Source organism: Theropithecus gelada, chromosome 18 (assembly GCF_003255815.1).
Source record: "Theropithecus gelada isolate Dixy chromosome 18, Tgel_1.0, whole genome shotgun sequence".
In the NCBI taxonomy this organism is placed as follows: domain Eukaryota; kingdom Metazoa; phylum Chordata; class Mammalia; order Primates; family Cercopithecidae; genus Theropithecus; species Theropithecus gelada.
The window spans coordinates 45,041,431-45,061,759 of record NC_037686.1 but is presented as its reverse complement, the minus strand read 5'-3'; the positions used below and the strand labels follow the sequence as shown (position 1 = coordinate 45,061,759).

Below are 20,329 nucleotides of genomic sequence, written 5' to 3'. Positions count from 1 at the left end.
CTGTGCAACCGTCACCACTCTCCAGTTCCAGAACATTTTCATCACCCCAAAAGGAAACCCGGTCCCATGGGTCCCTTTTACAATCCCATTCATGACAGCAAAGCAAAACAGTGGACCATGTATACTTAATAATAGTTTTCTCTCAAATGTTTCTACAAGCAAGCAAAAAACCTATCTGGGAAGCTGAATCCCGAGGGATTTTAGTGTGGTGAGCAAGTCTAGGAACCAGCACTTTATACCTTTGTTTTCTTCTGCCAGGTGAAGACAACTGCTTTGAGGATGCTGCTCCGAGTTCAAGGCCTGGACCGAAGGGAATAAACACCTGCCTGGCCATCATAATTCTGCAAGGAATTATGACACAGTAACAGCAATAATAGAGGAGCAAAGAGGCCAGGCGCAGTGGCTCACGCCTGGAATCCCAGCACTTTGGGAGGCCAAGGCAGGTGGATCACCGGAGGTCAGGGGTTTGAGACCAGCCTGACCAAAACAGCAAAACCCTGTCTCTACAAAAAATACAAAAATTAGCTAGGCATGCATGGTGACACACGCCTGTAATCCAACTACTCAGAGGCTGAGGCAGGAGAGTCGCCTGAACCCCGGAGGCAGAGGTTGCAGTGAGTCGAGATCCCACCATTGCACTCCAGCATGGGTGACAGAGCAAAACTCCGTCTCAAATTACAAAAATAAAAATAAAAAATAAAAAATAAAAAAAATTTTAAGAAGCAGCAAAGGAAGCCAAACTTGATCATGAATTCTTCAGCATTTCCTCCCTTTTCACTGCTCCACTGGCTCTGAGCTTGCCACGGAGGTCCCATAGGTGTACAAGTCTACGCAGCTACAGCCAGGCTTTGCTGTAGAGGCCTCTGTGTGTGTGTGTGTGTGTGTGTGTGTGTGTGCGTGCGCGCGCGCGTGCAGGAAGTGAAGGGCAATCAGCGTGCTAGAGCGTCACCAAAAGTGACACCACCCGAAGCCTGGCCTTCACCTGGCCCCCTCTCCCTTTGCTGGCCCAGTTCTGCCTGGGGACAGGATGCGTGAGGCAGCAGACCAGCTTGTCTGGCCGGCAGAGCAGCCTAAATTTGCTCCAGAGATTTTAAATGCTGTCACCCTGTATTTAACCCCTGCCTGACTGCCACATTCTTTCCAGGACAAAAGGGGTTTTATCAGTAAGCCCTTCTCCAGGGGGAAGTGCATGACCTGGGGCACTGCAGAAGAGGCGGGGTCCAGGACTGGTCTTCACCAGGGTGTGGGTGTGCACCAGGTGAGCCCGCCCTAGCCCTGACTCATCCTGTTGGCAGGTGTTTAAGGAGAGGCAGAAGGTCTCGAGTTCCAGACTGTCATTTCTCACAGTGGCCTGCAGGGTACTAAGGCGATGGGAAGGAAGGAGCTTTTTCATGGTCACAAGCACCTGTCCACCTGAGTCCCCCAAAGTTCATGCTCATGAGCACTTGGGTGAAAGGCCCACGTGCCTGTGAGCTCAACCTATGCCCCCCACCCTCACTCCACAATGGCATTAGAGATCTCAGTGAAACCATGAGCTGTTTTGTAGCCAGGCATGGGGAGGTGACTTAATTTAAAGGAGGGAGGAAGGACAGCATTAGGAGATATACTTAATGTAAATGACGAGTTAATGGATGCAGCACACCAACATGGCACATGTATACATATGTAACAAACCTGCACGTTGTGCACATGTACCCTAGAACTTAAAGTACAATAAAAGAAAAAAATTTAAAAAAATAAAAAAAAATTTAAAAAGCAGAGCAACAGGCGCCCAGGTTCCCAGTTCGCGATCACAATTCCAAGCCAGACAATGAATAATTGTTCACGTGCAGCTGATTAACTTTCCTTAAAACAGGATGGAGCAATGTTTCCTACGCTACTTGGTTTGAGCCCAAGTCAACTGTGGACTGAGCCAGGGGTGCATTTTCAGATTATACAGGTATTTTTGAAGGCTCTCCTCTGAGACTATGACAGATGCCAGCAGGGATCAAAGAGACGGAGAGAGAAACATTCTTGAATGCTGAATGGATACTGACTCAAGGACGCTCCCATCCCCCAGACTTGTGAACTAGTGGCCACAGATGAATCTTAAGACCTTAGCAAAACAGTTGGCCACCCTTGGGTTGGAGGCCTGGTGCCGGGTCTCTCCAACAAGTATGACTTTGCACAGCCAAGAGATGGGGTTTCCCAGGACACGTGAGCACTTCTGTCTCCACTGCCTCCTACCTCCCTCCTTGAGATCCATGGGAGCATTTCTTTTGAAGTTTAAATAACTACAAGTGGTTGCTGGCTTCCAGTCCCTACCCTAACTGGGGAGGTCCATAGGGCTGAGGCCGAGCCAGTTCTAGACATTCATACATAAAGGAGGAGGCTAGAAGATGAGTCTGCAGTTGAATAACCTAGAACTCACAAGGGAGATGCTGCTCCCTCAACCCACCCAAACCAGGACAGCAGACAGGCAAAATGAAAGCCCCCAGACAGAAACTCCAGATGGAGGCTGCAAAGATGATAGCTTCCAACAGATGCTTTGCATCCCCAGTGATCCCCGGAAAGCTCTGGGAGCAAATCCTTTCCATTTCCACGACGAATCTGAGCCTAGAGGCTTCCCAGCTACATAAGACCTCTCAGGTGATCTTCCTGAGCCATGACACATCCATGTCCAAGCAGTGGCAAGGACCTGTTCGGGAGTTGCATGCCTTTCAAAACACACCCATCCCAGAGGGTCGGGCGCAGACTGCCAAATCACAATGCAGAATCCATTCACAAACTCCACCCACCAAGTCCACAACCTCTTGGAGAGGCCACCCTGACATCAACCCACCCCAGCGACAGGGACCCACCCTATCCCAGAGCCTGCCTGTGGGCATCTGCACACTCTCATGTGTTTGCGCACGGGATTGTCTCTCTGCACGTCTGTGGCAACACCCACCCACCCACTCACCCACCCCCTCAACACACACACACACACACACACACACACACATCCACACACAAGCCTGCACCCAGCAATCCATCTGTCTCAGAAAGCCAGCTGTCAAAAATGAAAGTACAATCTCCTGGAAGCAAGTCGCTGCCTTCTAAAAATGTCCCGTTTTCCCAGACCGAGGAAACTTGCAGGGGTGGGGTGTGTTTCACTGCAAGTCCCCAACGACCAGGCCTGTCGTCTACCCACCCCCACCACTCCCCCAAAAGAAAGCTGCAATGCTGGAATTCCAACCTGCAGCCAGCAGCCCCGCCCCCAGGCTCCTACCCACCCACTCCCCTTCCTCCCCGGCAGTTTGCAAGGGCGCAGGAAAGGGAAGGGCCAGCCTTGGAGTCACCCCTGCATTTCAGGAGGGGACAGGCCATTGAGCACACCCCACCCCCACCTCCAAGGCACACATTTTCACATTTGGCTGTTTTTTCTTTCCCTTCTTCCCTTGCCAAAAGAATCAAGCCCTGGCTCCTGCTGCCGACCTTCCTCCCACCCTAAACTGAGCCCCATTCATTAAGCCCGCTCTCAGCCAGGGCAGGACAGGAAGGAAAACAGCACACAGGGCCTGTGAAAGAGGCTCAGAGAGGTTATTTCAAGGAGGAGGAGGGAGAAACTCCTCACTGGCGTTTTCACTGCTCCCCACCTTGCTGCCAGGCTCCCAACCCCCAACCTCAGTGTCTGCTATGCCCCTTCCCCCATCCAGCCCTGCCACATCCAGGCACTGGCCTCATCCTCAGCAAGGCAGACACACCCAGGCCACCCCCCATGGAAGGATCAACTTCGTGAAAAGGAGGAGGTTTGGGCTTTCTTCATTTACAAAACTCTCTGCCCTGGACCGGGGCCAATAGAGTTCCCTTTTGGAAGGCATTCTCGCTACAAAGAGGACAGCCCTGGGCTTTTCTCCGTGCCCATCGCCTCCCCTCCAGATGCCCCCAAGCCAGTGACATCAACCCCCAAAACACTGTACCCTCCCCACCATGGCCCATTATGAATACACTGCACCAACTCTGAACTGAAAGAAGAAAGAGCTCAAACTTTGAAGCCTTCGGAATTAGTAAATCAAGGGAAGAAATTCAAAACAAATGCTCTTTCCATGTGGAGGGCCCCCTTTTTCCTTTCTGCAGCCTTCTGAAGCCACGCTGCCCCTTCAGGGAGTCACTGCTTCTTCCTGGCAGCTCCTTATTAATATCTGTGTCTACAATCACCTGGGGTGTGAGGGGAAGGAGTTAATGATTGTTTTACCCCCAGTTTCTTTCTAGGACTGGAAGAGCTTTGGGGAACAAAAAGCCCACCCATCGGCTGGGTGCGGTGGCTCACACCTGTAATCCCAGCACTTGGGGAGGCCGGGGTGGATGGATGACCTGAGGTCAGGAGTTTGAGACCAGCCTGGCCAACATGGTGAAACCCCGTCTCTACTAAAAATACAAAAAATTAGCCGGGCATGGTGGTGGGTGCCTGTAATCCCAGCTACTTGGGAGGCTGAGGCAGGAGAATTGCTTGAACCTGGGAGGCGGAGGTTGCAGAGAGCCGATATCGTGCCACTGCCCTCCAGCCTGGGTGACAGAGCGAGACTCTGTCAAAAATAAAAATTAAAAAAAAAAGCCCACCCATCTCCTGAGGGCTCCACAGGTCACATGGCATGGGCGGGTGGGTGAGGAGGCGCTCAGGCTGGCATCTCAGCCTGTGTCGCCATTTCCTCCAGCAGGGGAGACAGACAAGATGTTATCAATAAGACAAACCTTCCGAAAGGACCTTTTCAAAAGCTGCCACTTCCCTTGCTTATTTCATGTGGTTTGGAGGGGCCGGGGCTCCTCCCTGCACATTCAGGGTTTAAAAAATAAAACTATCTAACAACATCCTGAGCGTGTTATTCTGCTGAGACCCTTTCCTCTCATTGGCCTTCTTTCTTTCAAGAACTCTCTCAGCCTTAGAAAGCAGAAAAGATGCAGTTCACACACTGCTGCCTTTTCTCCCTCTGTCCACTCCCACTGTCCTGCCTGAAGCCCCCTCCCTTCTCTGGGTCCCTCTTTTTCCTGCTTAATTCTCATTAGAAGCTTTGAATAAACAATACCCTCAGTCTCGGATAACAGTCAGAGTATATATTGCATTGAAATGAAAACAAACAAGGGTCTCCCTAAAGACGTTCTCAGCAAGCTCAGTTCCTGGAGAGGGAAGCCTGGGAGGGAGCCGTCCGGGAATGAACTTTGCCTCAGCCAGCCATGGAGGAAACACTTCAAGTAGAGCAGGCACCCCACAAAAGAGGATGCCCCTCACACAAGAGGATACACCACAACGGGGCACAGCTTCTATTTGAGCTGCTACCACTTGATCCTACAGGCAAGGAAATGCCAAATGCCCAAAACTCTGCTAGCATTTGTTTCTAAGGTTGTTTTCCCTCTTGCTTCAGCCATTTCTTAGAAAATCTAGTGACGACATGGTGGGGATGGAAAAACAGATAGAAATAGGATTTCTTCAGAACATGAAATGCATCCCATGTACATTGCCAGTGAGTTTCTCTAAGTACTGTCCTCTTTTCACATCCTCAGGAACAACAATGCTATGGCTACCCAGTGCCTCTCAGCCAGCCCCGTGACTCCCCAGCACTGGCATTCCAGGCCTTCACGCACACCTGTGTGCCGCGAGGAAAACCTGCCCCGCTAGGGAACCATTATAGCTCCTACTGTAGGCAGTGCTCCCACCCTGGTGCTCCCAGGCCCGGACATGTGCTGCAAAATCCTGCAGCAAGCTGGGCTGGGAATCAGAACTTGGGAGGGAAGCCTCAGATCTGCTCTGAAATCCCATCGTACGCTTGGGATCTGTCTTCAACAAGTTCCTTAAAGGTGGGTCCATTCCCTTTACATCCCCCATGCACAAAGAGCAAAAGCAAAAAAAGAGCTCAAATGCATGAGTTAATGACACCAAAGTCACCAAGCTGAAGCCCCTCAAGCCAGGAGCTGCTTAAAAATAACCGGGAAACACTTCACACACCAAAGCAATCCCCAGCTAGCTCCTGTCTCCCCGTCCACGGAACACACCCAGTGTCCACAGCGTAAAGGACTGCAGGGTGAGCAGCTGAAAGGTACCACAATGTCACCACCGTTGCATCCAGCTTAAGGCATATAAAAATGAGAATGAAGTCCAGACCAGCTGGGGTGGCAGAAGGCCGCCCCCATTCCTCCAGTCTCTAGCAATTTCAAGAAACCCTGGAACTGCCAAGAAAATAAGAGAAAGCATCTTACCTGAAAGCCCCCCAGGGGCCAGATAATTCGTTCCCCCTGTTTCAGCGGAGGAAGGCACAGCATCTGGACAGTCTGCTGTGGATTTGAAAAGGGGAGAGAAAGAAATAAATACACAAATAAAAACACCAAGATCCATCTTTAAGCACGCTCTAAACAGCATGAAAGACAAACCACACATTCCAAAAGGCTGACTCGTGGCCTTGATGCTGATTATTAATGGTCTGCTCAGGCTTCGCTGCCCATCGTAAGACAGACCACAGCACCTTGTCACCCGTCTGGGCTCCGGGCGGCCAGTTAATCATTACTCAAGTCAGGCTCAATCAGACTGGCTGGAATTTCTCTTGCATTACCAGTCCCCCATTAAGGATACTAGGTGGTTCCAAGGTCAAAGGAGGTTTGGGTTGGACTTTCTTAACCCTGGTTGCTCTGTCATCCCTCATCAAGGGCAGAAGCCTCCCTCCTTGGAGCCCATGTCCTCTCTGCCTTCATCCTTTTAAAAGACAGGTTTCCCAGTTCTTGAGAACATTCTCAAGATTGGTATTGGGCTGTAAGGACTTCTTTCCCCTTTTTAAATTGAGGAGTAACTTAAGTAGAGCAAAGTATACAAAATCCCGAGTAGACGCGATGAATATTACTCATGTATACACCTGTGTAACCACCACCAGATCAAGACAGAGAACATTCTCAGCAAGGCTCCGAGCCGGAGGGGAAATGTTCTACCTCTCCCAGGCTAGTCCAAACCCCTCATCTCTGGAAACCTTCCCAGGCAACCCCAGACCTGCAAGGCTCTCTGCCCTCAGCTCCTATAAAACCTCTGGCACCCAACACTCGGAGTTTCCTCACTGACTTTTACCTTTAGATTGCACCTGCCCTTAACTAGACTGTAAGCTTCTCTTCAACTTCTGTCACCCTCAGGTACTCCGCACAGTGACCTCACCGTTAATGAGGATAATGACAATTCCAGCTGAGAAACAGAGACTCCACAACCGCCCTCCAAGCAATTAAAGCAAAACCTAATGTCCATGAACCACAACTCATTAGTCCCATGAAACACAAATACACAAGACCCTGTAAGCTTGTCATGCACCACTGACGGCGCCGAACTCCCTGAAGTCCTAGGAGAGAGCCTGGCTAAGGAAAGGTGTTGCCCAAGTCCGCAGCAAACACAACAGGTTGGATCATGCAGACACCAGGCCTCCTACCCCAGGCCACTAGGACAATGTCCCTGTGGGTTTCTAATCAGAACCACTCGGCCATGCTGGCAAATAGGAAAGCCAAAAAAAAAAAAAAACAGGCCGGGCGCGGTGGCTCAAGCCTGTAATCCCAGCACTTTGGGAGGCCGAGACGGGCGGATCACGAGGTCAGGAGATCGAGACCATCCTGGTTAATATGGTGAAACCCCGTCTCTACTAAAAAAGTACAAAAAACTAGCCGGGCGAGGTGGCAGGCGCCTGTAGTCCCAGCTACTCGGGAGGCTGAGGCAGGAGAATGGCGTGAACCCGGGAGGCGGAGCTTGTAGTGAGCTGAGATCCGGCCACTGCACTCCAGCCTGGGCGACAGAGCGAAACTCCGTCTCAAAAAAAAAAAAAAAAAACAGCAGCCAGGGACAAGTAGCCCATGGGAATCCTTCAGTGGCCTACACATAGCCCCAAACCATCTTTGGGTTTCTGCTGTCTGCCCCCCTTAATGCTAAGGTTCTCTCTCTAACTCCGGGTCACTCCCTCTCCCACATTCTCCAGGCTGGAAGGACAACTTTTCAAGAACTCTCCTAAGCAGGGGAGGGGCAGAAGTGGAGGCAGGTGTGGGGATGAGGTGGCCACAGTGGGCAGGGGAGAAAGAAGACTGTGTGTGTAATCTCATTTTATCAGGGTAAAGTCTAATTCCTAACATGAATATACAGTTTTACAGGATACACTTAATCAAACAGAAAACAATAGAGGCAGGCAGGAAATGGAGTTACTTGTTAAATGGTGTATACTCTGCACTTTCTAAACCTTTTTGATGGCCTTCATCATTTTCTAGAGATAGGCTTCTCAACCCACTCCTCCCAGATAGAAGACATCCCCACATTAAACATGATGACTTATCCACAGCCACTCCCCCGCACCTTTGGCTGGCAGAATCCCAGGGGCAAGGTGTGTTTCAAAGGAAAAGCCAGGCATCTCAGAGCAGAGCTGGGACCACATTCAGGGTGTCAGCCCATCTCAGATCAAAGGTAAGCCTGCTCCACGCAGGCAACCACAAGTGTTTTTATGAAATGGTGCTCTGCCCATCTGCAGTGGCTTTGATCTCAGGAGGGATTTACAAACGTTAATTAAGCCTTACTGCCACCCCTGTGAAGAAGCAAAGTATACCACAGGCACCCAGGTAAACTGAGGCACCACTGACTAGCTCAAAGGGCCACCCAGTGAGCTGGGCTATACCTAAGAGTCCAGCCCTATCCCATGGCTCTCACCCCGCAGGCAGGCCATGGAGTCCCTACCCTCTTTCCTGGCGGTGGCCAGGCCATCCAGACTGGCCTTAAGGTTTAAGGAGCCATACCTCCATCTCTCACTCACAGAAAAGCTCCGCACAGACAGATCTCTAAAGTCAGGGTCTCACCTTAGGCCTGTGTTGCCTGTTCCCCAGAGCCCAGGCTGGCTGGCAGACAGAAGCTCTAGGCCACTCCTGACTCATGCAACACGAAGTATTACCAAGCACTCGGTAAGCGCTAGGTTCTGTGGGAGAAAAAGACTCATTCCTTTCTCCGAGCAGCTCCAACAGAGTCTTTGAAAACCCAACCCTGGGGAGCAGCCAAGGAGTGAACTATTGAGAATCAGCACAAGGTAAAGGAGCTGGGAGTCCCATGATAGCCTCAGCAACTGCGTTCTGGGCTTCCTAAGCACTGTTAAAGACAGAGGAGCCCCTACCCACCAACCACACCACGAGTATACCCCAAGGGTCCCAGCTCTGCCCCAGTTCACCCAACCCAGAACTCAAATGAACCCTGGTTATAGAAGAACATAGCACTCACATTTCTAGATAGGCACATCATCATGCCTGTAAAATGAACTCTTTCATCATGCTGATTTTAAAAGAGGCCTAGAAAAGTTAAGAGGCACCTCAGTTAAGAGGCAAAAGCAGTGCCAGATCTCAGGTCAAGATGCCAGACTTCCGACCTGGATTTGGAGGCTGGATCTGCCAATGGACACTGGCCACCTGGGGCCCTCAAGAGCTCACCCAGCCACCCCCAAAGGCCAGCCATTCTTCAAACCTTTCAGACCATTACATGCAGTGAAACACGGGAAGCAGAGCCCACACAGCTATCCCCGAGACCCAGCTTTAAACAGCAAATTCTTGTGGGATGCGGAGGTAGGGGTGTCTTTCTGACTTCTGACAGCCACAAGTCACAACAGGCTCGCCCTAGGTTCAGTCAGTCATGTGAACGCTCTTTCAAAGATGGCTCTGCTGGCTGGACCACACAGTATGTAGGTGTCTCAAGTCCAGGCCTCCCAGAGGCTGAGTAGAGTGGCTTAAATTAGAGCATAATGGAGCTCCTAGCTTTGAGCCTCTGTGTCTCCAAAGGCTGCAGGGGTACCACGACCCAGCCCCATTCCCATCACCTTTTCCCAAGATGGAGACGTCACAGGATGTATTCCTTTAGTTGTGCAACTGGTTAAGATTTTAACAGCTGTCCACTGTAAAACTTTGTGCCTGTTTCACCTAGTAACCCAAGACAAAAAATTCAACCGAGGACTTAGAAACTGAAAAATGTAAATGGTGCACGTAGATTCCCGGGCCAAACATTCTCCCATATGCAAAATGGGGATGAAGACCTGGGTCAGCGCCCATCTGTGGTCTGACCTCAGTGCCCCCGGCCACAGCAGCTGGCAAAACCAGCCCCAGACCTGTGGGAGGGGGGTGTGCTCCAGCTCCAGACCTGGCCGTCCTCCAATGTGGCAGGACAATTCCCTTTGTGGGGGCTTTGTCTATTACTGATGCTAAATTCTTACACAGCAGCGCCTTTTCTCATTTCTTTTTTTGTTCTATCTTCAACAAAACATTTTGGGTGAGTAACCAGCTGTCTTAGTTTCCGATTGGCAGGTTAATCACTTCCTATTGGCTGATCTGGAGAACTTTTCTCCCCCTTGGAAATGGCACATTCCTGTCTTTGTGGCTTCTCTGTTTACACACATTTTGCTACCTAATGTCAACACTTGCTAATGAATAAATATATCACTCCACTCACCGAAAATGAGGTCCTGGCCTGGCAGAATGACTGCTTAAATCCTGAGAACAGATTTATCCCAGTGTCTCTGCAGGAAACCCAAGGGAACATGGCCTTTCTTTTCTACGGTTTTTGGAGGTTTCTGGGAACATTTACCCCTGCTGGTCTTTATCCCTGGGGCTAAGGTCACTGTTCTCTCTCTTTTAAGGAAAACCTCCAAATTTGAAGAATATGGAAGGACAAACAAAAACAGGTCAGAGGTGGCCCCTTGGAAAACTAACTTCATAAAATAAGTCTGGATTCTTTAAGCCAAAACCCAGTCAAGTTACAGTCTTTAGGAAAACAAAGCTTGGTAATTCTAGTTAATGTTTGTTACAAATACAGAGAGCTGGGTATCTCCTCATTAATAACCATTTATCTGGTGTTTTGTAAATCGAAAGCAAAATATCACATGCTTTGCGGGCCACTTATTAGACCGGCACCAGGCAAGCAGGAACGCCTTCCCAACTTGAGGGAGCTGGTAGAGTCCCAGGAGGACTGGCTGCAGAGTATGGGCTTCGGTTACACATTCATTAAAGTATTTAATTTATGACAACGCCCCAGCAAAACTTTTAATTAGTGAGGGGAAAGGCCCAACAGCCAAAATGCAGAAGGCGGAAGGACTTGCAGAATTCCAGGAGCTAAATGGTGCCCAACTCTTCACTTTTCCTTCTCCCAGAACCTTGGCAAAATAAAAATGTCCCAAGTATTAATGTTTTTCCAGGCACCAGTATACAAGAACAAAAACCAAGGTTACACACGGCCTGTACTTGTAGCAAACAGATCTATCTCCTACTGTAAGAAGGAGCTCCAGGAATTGAGGTTTGTCCTTGTTGTCACCCCGAAGTTCATTTTGCTGACCCTGTCCCCAGCACTGTGATGTCCAGGGATGGACTCCTGTGCTACTGCCGGCCAGAAGTTGAATGCAGACAACCACAACAGGGCTGGTGCCAGTCTCAAATGGGCTTCTGCCCTGGCTCCATGCCAGTCAGTGACAAAGCAACAGACAGGCAGAGCTGTGCTCAAAACTTTGACGGCCCCTATGGAGAATACTGAGAAAACCCCGGGAGAGGACTGACTTGCAGGTGACTGGGGCAGGGGGAACCTATCCTCCTTTCACTGCCTATACTTCTGAAACGTTCCAGTGTCTACTCCAGACCAAAGCCTTCTTTGAACCTTTTTAAACCGCCTTCCCATCTATCTAATCACGCTTTCCATTATTGCCGTTGATGCTCCTGGCACTCACGAAGTCTCCAAGTTTTCCCCATCAACCAGTCCTATTTGGTTCCCAAGACACTTCTCTCTGGACTAAAGCTTCCACGTATCAAAGCTGAGCCCACCGGCTACAGAGCGCAAATACAGGAAAAAGGAACAAAATGTAAAGCATATCAAGGGAACATCTTTGCAAAAACATAAAACAAAAACCCAGTCACAACAGAAAAATTCACCAAACTTCCAACAGAGGAAACCTAGAACCAACGTGAAGTGAAGCAAGCCCAGCACCTCTCCAAGCCTTTGCCTACACACAAAAAGCCAGGTTCTAGAGGCTCTATTTCTAACTTAAGATAGGAAGGATATTTTAAAAATCATCTACTCACCAGTTGGTTTGAGAAAATCCATCGGGTATCTGGAGTAAGGAGGGGGGGGAGACTCTGAAATTAAAAAACCAAGAGAAAATAAAGGCCCAGCCATGAGAAGAGAGATAGAAACTTATGATAACAGAAGCATTCTTTTAGCCCAACTGTTTGTCTTAGCTGTGGGGGTTGGAGGCAGGGCCGCGAGGCGGTGATTGCCTTGATATTTAGCTGTCAGATAAACAAAAGAGGCCGCCTGGCGCCAGCCTCGGCGCTCCGCTCCTCCACGTCTGCGGCCGCCGCCGCCGCGCTCGGCTGGCCCGGCTGGAAACCACCGGCTCAGCCGGAGCCGCGCACTTCACAGTTCACAGGCGGGGGGCGACCATACCCCCTCCCCGTTCTCGGACTCCAGACCCAGCTCCCAGCAACCTCGGTTCCCCGCCCTGGCCCGCCCCCCAGGGGTGCAATTCACCTCCGCCCCCGCCGGTCCGCTGGGCACCCGCGCGAGGGACACGGGGCTCCCCATTCCCAGCGCACTCGGGAGATGCAGCCCAAGAGTGCTGGTGAACTTGGGGGATCTGCGGTCGCCCGGGGTGAACCCTCACATCACACTCCGTGTACAGAGACATACAGAAAAGGAAGGAATGGAGAAAGCTGACAGGATAAAAGGGAAGAAGTTTCAGGGTCTCAGCCGAGAAGCCCTGGCCCCAGCGCAGTAAGGGGCGACAACGTCACCGAGGCGCAGGGCCCCACTAATCTATAGACTTATCTGTGCGGAAGGAAGGAAAAAGTAGGGGACACCCAACTTCTCCTGGCTGTTTGTTCCTCTGCACCCTGGGGCTGGCAGAGTTGAAAGGAGACAGATACCCAGTTCGGCCTTCCATCCAACTCTCTTTGCCCCAAAACTCCAAAGCTGCGCGGCCACGACAGTATCTGGGCCACTTGTGTTCGACGCGATTCTCCTTATTTACTGAAGGAGTAAATACGGAGACCTTCCAGCCTTTTTATAGCATGCTTCTCCCAGCCTTCCTTGGCGGGCCTGGACCAAATCCAACTCGGTCACACACCTCAACGCCTTTCCGGGTGCGGGGAGGCGTGACCCCCCCATCTCCCTCTGCACCCCCTTGTTGATCCGGAAATGAAGGCGTCTAATTTTTAACCGCAAACTGTGTGCAGGAGCAGTGCCCATAGACCCCTTCGGGGCAACACAGGAGAAATCCTGGAAGGGAACCCCCAGGGAATGCCCTTTGAGTTTCCCCGTGTCCCTTCTGTACTTTCGGCCCCCAGTCTCCTCCCAGGAGGGGATGCACACTCCCCCTGGAGGGATGGCTGCACAAACGCACTGCCCTAAGGGCTTTTCTTCCAGCACTGCCGCGCCGGAAAATGTTGGGGGTAAGGGGACAACTTCTCACCTAGTTCGCAGAGTCGGCTAAGGTGATGGGGGTTGCAGCACACCAGCTCGGGGTTGATCTTCCCGTAAGATTCACAGCAACACAGCCTCTTGACTTCCGAGGAATGCCTGAGATCCGGCCACCTGAACACTTTGCACAGCAGGAGGGGGAGCGAGTAGGACGAGGGCGGCTGCGCAGGCTGCGCGCTGGCGGGCGCCCCCGGGCCCAGCCTGCAGTCCAGGCGGCCGGGCAGCAGGAGGCACGCGGTGCGCGTCCCGCCGCGGGACTCCACGGCCTGGAGCAGCAGCTCCAGCTGCCGCTCCTTCAGTTTCTTGAGCACCGAGTGCGTGAGCGCCTTCAGATCCGCTTCGGCGCCCCCGGCCGCGCCGGCGCCCGCGGCTGGCGGGTGGGGATGGTGGTGACCTTTGGCACCTCGCACCGCCTTGCCCAGGCAGCATCCAGCCCTGCCCGGGCCGCCGCCACCGGCCCCATGCGCTCGGCTGTCCGTCGCCCCTTCTCCCCGCAGCTCGCCGCCTCCTCCACCTCCCCCCGCGCCCTCCTCCTCGTCCTCGCCGCCGGGCGCACGGCTCCTCCAGAGACGCCGGACGAGCGCAGATCGTTTGGTCCTGAACATGCGGGGCGAGGAGGCGAGGAGAAAAGTCGTTTGGCGGCTAAGGAGCGAACATGACCTCCGCACACCATGAAGAAGTCGGGCGCCGAGTTGGGGCAGCAGGCGCAGGCGACAGCAGCAGCAGCAGGGGCCCGGGCAGGAGCGGCGGCGGCCCGAGGGGCGCTCCGTGGCATGCGCCAGTCTCCCGGAGGCCGGGGCGCGCGCGGGGGCCCGGGGGCGCCCGCCGGGGATCGGGGGCCTGCGCTCCGGCTGCCCCACCCCGCGCGGCCCGCGCCCTGCGCGGCTCTCCGGCCCCGGCGCGCCCCGGAGGAACCCGGCCGCCGCTTCCCTGGGGACGGCCGAGCCTGCCCCCGTCGGCGCCTCCCCAAAAAGAGGCCCCCCCGCAGTGGCTCCCGAATGTCGGGCTCGCCAGCCTCGGCTTCCTACATGGAAGGTCCGCGGGGGCAAAAAAGCGAAAGGCGTTTGGCTGGGCTGCTGGAAGAAGGAAAAAGCCTCTTTCCCCCTTGCTAAGCAACTTAATTTGGGGGTGGGGAGAAGCAGGCAATTAAAAAAAAAAAAGCAAGCACGCAATTTATTTTTTTTCTCTATATCCTTAGTAACCGGATCTCCTCGAATTCCGTGCACACGAAGACTCAGGGGAGGGGGCCGAGTGGACTTCACCCCGCATGAGATGTCTGGCGATATAACAAGGCTCTCGCAAAACCTAACAACCAAATATGCAAAGCCCCAAATGAAAAACACCACCTCCTCGAACCTCTGAGGTCTGGGGGCGTCCGACTGGAGCTGGGGTTTAAAAAAAGAAAATGTTTACAAAGTATAACAAGATGTTTGAGGGGTGGAAAAATGTATCCACGAGTTACATCCCCCCCTTTTTTCCTTGCAAAGCCCCGCTGGTCTTCCTCTCCTTCTGCCAAAAAAAAAAAAAAAAAAATCGTGTATTTTTTTAATCCACAGCAAGCTTTGGCTAGACCGCTTCAATCCTGCGCATCTGGGTGGTTTAGGGGAGTCTCTCGTCTTTCCTCCTGCGCTCCTGGGGGCCCAGGTCCTCGGCGGGGACTTCCTCGAGGCTGGCGGGGGCGCAGGGGCAGAAGATGCTGCGGCGGCGGCTGAGCCCGGCGGGGCTGACAGCGCGGAGGAGGGCGGCGCGGCGGCGGCGGCGGCGGAGGGCCCCAGGCGGGTCGCGCGTTCTCGCCCCCCCGGGCACAGGCTGCTTCCTAGTGCGGGGGCCGCCGGTGTCCCTTCCCCTGGCCGCGGCTGCCCGCCGAGGGTCCCCGCATGGGCTGCTCGCCTGGCCCCAGCAGCGGCGGCAGGAGGCCCCGGTGTCCTCTCGGCGCCTCCTCCTCCGAGACTCTCCTCGTCGCGCCCGGGAGCCTCCTTGTCCCCGGTCCGCCCTCTCCTGGCGCTCGGGTCCTTCTGCCGCCGCCAGGGGCTCGCCGCGCCGCACTCTGGGGCTCAGGGGCCGGGCGTTCGGCGGCTCGGCGGCGGCGGACTGGCTCTGTCTCGGGCAGCTCTCTCCCGCGCGGCGAGCGGACCGAGCACGGCGCCCGGCTGGCTCGGCTGGCGCGGCTCGGGGACAAGATCTTCAGTGCGCCGAGCAGCAAGCGAGTGTGCCCAGGGCTCGCCGCCTCCCGCAAGGCCTCCCGCCCCCGCCCCCTTCCCTCCCCCTTCCTCCCCCTTCCCTCCCCCGCCCCCAGCCGCCGCCGCCGCCGCCGCCTCCTCCCCGCCCCCCCGCACCCCCCCTCCGGCCCTCTGCTCGGCTGGTTCCACTGCGCAGTGGCGCGCCCGGCTCCGGCCTCGTCACGTGGCCGTCTAGACACCCTGTCGCTTTAAAAAAAAAAAAAAAGCGATTGTGTTTCGCAAACAACAGATCGGGTTTCTAAAAGCTATTTCTCCCCCCAACCCCCCGCCACCGCCACCCCCTCCCGGGGCTGTAGATGGGGTACCGACGGAGGGGAGAGAGAGGTGGGGGGCAGAGAAGCTCCCAGAATCGATTGAGCCCCGGCCGGAGCCATGGAGAAATTGGAAAAGCAGGGAGCACCGAGCGGGCTTCGCTGCGAGTTTTGGAGCTGAGCGAGCCGGTCGGTGGCCCGATTTCGACCCGGCTGGGCTTCGCGGTGGCCATCTCGCGCGCGCTCGCTCTAGCGCTTCATTCATTGGTTTTGTTTTAAAGGCCCTGGCGGCGGATCCCTTGGCCGCGCCGGAGGGCAAGGGGAGGAGAGCGCTGTCTCGGTTTAAAAGACATTTATACGGGACTGGACCGAGGCCCCGGGAAGTGTGCGCTGAGGGGAACAGCCGCCGAGGGCGGGGAGGCGGCGTGAATATGACCTCAGCGGCGGCCGCGCGCTCCCTCCCGCCCTCTCCGCTCCGGGCTCCGGTTTCTAGGACTGCCTGGAGAAGTGTGTCTTGTGCACAGCTATGGAATGCATTTGGCCGGCTGACGAGCTGCGAGGGGCAGCCTCCTGGCGGGAGAAGGGGAGCGGGAGGCGGGGGCTCGCCTGCGCGCCGCCCGCAGGTTTCCTCCCGGGCCCGGAAGACCTCCGCCACCAGCCACCCTGCGTCCTGGCGCGGGAAGGTTACCCAGCGAGCAGACCTGCCTAGGGCATTTATTTGCATGCAGGGCCTGTTTCTGGGCCTCGTAGCTTTCAAGGTGCTTAGGGTCAGAGAGTTTATACCTTGACCCCAGGTCCCGAAGAAACATATAGTCAAGCTGGCGAGTTACTGCATAGAAACGGGCATGGCATTGCTAGGGCATGAACGCATATACAGCGTGAAAGCTGATGGCTCTGAGAAATGTAATTATTTAAATACACACACATCAGTATTGATGAGGCCACTGGTTGGCATGGTGATCTAACCTCACTTCATATTCAGTGAAATACGATTTTTTTAAAAAAAAAAGCCATTGAGAATTATGAGATCAGGCCCGCAGTGAAACTCATTGGGGGCTTTGAAGAATCTTTTTTTTTTTTTTAAGAGTCTCACTCTTGACCCAGGCTAAAGTGCAGTGGCTCGATTTCAGCTTCCTGCAGCCTCTGCCTCCCCGGATCAAATGATTCTCCCACCTCAGCCTCTGGAGTAGCTGGAACTACAGGCGCTTGCCACCACACCTGGCTAATTTTTGTAATTTTTGGTAGTGACGCGGTTTCACCATGTTGGCCAGGCTGATCTGGAACTCCTGACCTCAAGTAATCTACCTGCCTCGGCCTCTCAAAGTGCTGAAAGTACAGGCGTGAGCCACTGCACCTGGCCTTAAAATAATCTTTAGAAAAGGTGAAATGTGCCCGGGCGCGGTGGCTCACACTTGTAATCCCAGCATTTTGGGAGGCTGAGGCAGGTGGATCACCTGAGGTCAAGAGTTTGAGACCAGCCTGGCCAATATGGTGAAATCCCGTCTCTACTAAAAATACAAAAATTAAACAGGCAGGTGGCACATGCCTGTAACCCCAGCTGAGACAGGAGAATTCCTTGAACCCGGGAGAGGGAGGTTGCAGTGAGCCGAGATCGCGCCACTGCACTCCATCCTGGGCAACAGAGTGAGACTCTGTCTCAAAAAAAAAAAAAAAAAGAAAGAAAAGGAAAAAAAAGAAAAAGATGAAATGTACATCTCCTCAGCTAAATTATATGTTCTTAAAAGGAAAAGGCAGGAATGAATCTTAGCCACCTTTAGAGCTCAAGCCCTCTCCCCCTCCAGCAATTAAAAAGACTTATATTAATACAATAGTAGATGCTTAATAAATAATTAGAAATCAACACTTAGGGCTGAAGGGGCATTTGGACCCTTCCTCCACCCCACCAAAAGTACCTTTGGTAACATACATTCCAGAAGAAATCAGCAACATTGCTTACATGATCATCTCCAGGCAAGGAGATCCTAACACTTATTGATTTGGAAGACAGTAGGATGCCCCAAGCAGTACAGAACCCTATTGGACAGGACAGAAGCTGCCATTCTGAACATTTACTGTGTAAGGCCACATAAGCTGCAGTTGTATAATATCATAATTTTATTGTAAATTAAAATATGGCTTGTTGAAAAGGGCATCGAAACCTTGTGTGTGTGTATAAAACATTCTAAGAAGCAACCGGTGAAGACAGCAGCCGAGAAAGCACAGAAGAGAATGGAGAAAGGGTGTAATCCCAGCACTTTGGGAGGCCTATCACAATAGGCAAGGGAAGACGAAAGAGACAGAAATGGGATTTTTAAGGTGTCTGGGAAATGTATCATATTTTCACCTTAGAAAGGCTTAGAAAGAGTACCAGACTAGAGGTCAGAAAATCTGATTCCAGGCTGGAGTGTTGTCACTCACTGGTTAAGCAACTTGGGCCAACAGCAATCCCCACATTAGGCGAGCACTTGGCAGTGTTTATAAGGTTTTCTGGGCAAGTTTCTGCCCTCGAGGGTCCCATCCCCTCTCTGTTCTGGGTCTCCCTAAAAGATCTTCACTTTTTTAGAGTGGTCAGGCCAGGCTTCATAGCAACAGAAAGGACTTCAATAAGCAGAGAAAGCAGAGGTCATAATTCTAATTAAGCTTCTTGGCTAAATGGAGAATCTGAAGAATCTTTTGGAGATCTGGCCAGTAGTGCTAAGGCTCTGTAATGAGAGGCCGGAGCACACACAGGGCAGGTAAGTTTCATGGGTGTTTCAGGAATGGAGTCTGACGTCACGGTTTGTCTAGGTGGAACATGCACGTACTTGCAGAGATATGTTCCCATATAGTGTAATTGTAGGTGTATTAATTCAGGTGTCACCCCTCTCTACACGGCTTTCCTCTTCCATTTTGCTACCCTAGGTAGAAGCTGGGTGCGGTGCTTAGCAAGTAGCTACAATGATTGGTGCTGCTTTATAGCTCCCTGGCATCCCCTGAATCAGTTAACATCCCAACCTTCCTGATAGCCCCACCCCATCACATTCTTATTCCTCTCCTCTCCAAGAAAGAAGCCAGAAGCCTGGCAGTAGAGGAACTCCCGGCAGGCTGGTGTGCCTAGAAAGGTAGCTTCTTTCTTTCCGTTCCAAAGGCACAAAGGAGGCCAGCAAACGCAGTTTCAGACTATTCTGACCCTTAAGAAAAAGTTTAAGAGTTCACCAAACTATTGTGAATGAATTTGATTCTAATCATTTGCTGGCAGGGAATATGGAATAAAATAGCTCATTTGCAGTTGTTTATTTCCTGTTGTGGCTTCTATTTTCATCTTTTAGTCGCTTTGGTGATAGTAATCAAACCCTAATCATGGTGCCGCCACAAGTCACAGAGACCAAAATAACTTGCAGCAGAGTTATGACAAACAAGGATGGAATCAGCTAAAGACCTGGCTACTTAATCACCGGCCCCTGCCGCCCAGAGGACTGTGGGGCTGCCTCTTGACTGGCCGCTGGCTAGGAATCGAGAGGAGAGAGGAAGTCGAGGGAAGTTGCTCCAAGGCCCATGTTTTCTGAGCAGCCAGGGAAGGCAGTAGAGTGCACAGGAAGTGACCAAAAACGCAGGTGAATTCTCCACACCTGCCAAGGGGAGAGGCGGGCTTCTGGAGGGGCCTGACTTGAGAGAGAAAGAGGAGGGGGAAACAAATCTCCAAAACTCTTGACACCTCAAAACAATGATAAGCAAAAGCTGAAAAGCGCCTGTTTAGAGAAGACAGGATTCTGCCTTCCAGTTCTTTGCTCATTTTCAATGAATTCCAGAAGAGAAGGGCAAAGAGAGGCCCCAAAGCATGTATGGGTGTGTGTTGATGGGAGTGAGGACAGGGGTAAAGATTTTTTTCTTGCACAAGCCAAAAGAAGAAACAATTGAGGAGGCCAAAAAAGTATTGGAAAACATCAACATTTCTTGCACAATCATCCCCTGAAAAATGTGTGAGTGAGCCCTAAACCATCCTCAACTGGCAACAGTACAAATGGAAGTGATGGCTTATGAAAGGAAGACAGTACAAGGAAGGCTGATGGGATAATCAACGCTTCTTGGCTTCTCTTGGAAGAACAAGAACATAAGTGAATGAAAATGCATCTAATTCACTATCAAACAAAGATACTATAAGCCCGGAGTCCACAAATATTCTTGGATTACAGACAAGCTGTCAGCTGATCCCCAACATTTGCCAGGTGCCTATCCAGAGCATGCAACTAGGTATCAGGGATTGGAATGGGGGCAGGATGAAATGAATGTTGCTATGGAGGAGACGAGAAACATCCAGAAAAAGTAAAGAGTGAGGACAACAGAGGCATTCAAATCTACAGTCACATATAGAAGCAGTTTCCTCCAAGGTGGGCTACTGGACAGAT

At 52.4% G+C, this 20,329-nt stretch overlaps 1 protein-coding gene across 3 annotated transcripts in view; it reads right to left on the bottom strand.

The window, feature by feature from the left end:
- The window catches only part of SMAD7 (SMAD family member 7), a 30,820-nt gene extending 16,481 nt beyond the window's left edge, over window positions 1-14,339 (bottom strand). Inside the window, exons 1-3 of one of the 3 annotated variants that reach the window (XM_025365682.1) lie at window positions 13,446-14,339; window positions 12,058-12,111; window positions 6,214-6,288 (exon numbers count right to left, since the gene is read on the bottom strand). In XM_025365682.1, coding sequence (XP_025221467.1) covers window positions 6,214-6,288; window positions 12,058-12,111; window positions 13,446-14,058 — 742 coding nt within the window. In that variant the 5' untranslated portion in view covers window positions 14,059-14,339. Of the gene's footprint in view, window positions 1-6,213; window positions 6,289-12,057; window positions 12,112-12,900; window positions 13,000-13,445 lie in introns of those variants that run through there. The other 2 variants (XM_025365681.1, XM_025365684.1) reach the window with 2 other exon arrangements.
- Window positions 14,340-20,329: the final 5,990 nt, after the last annotated feature.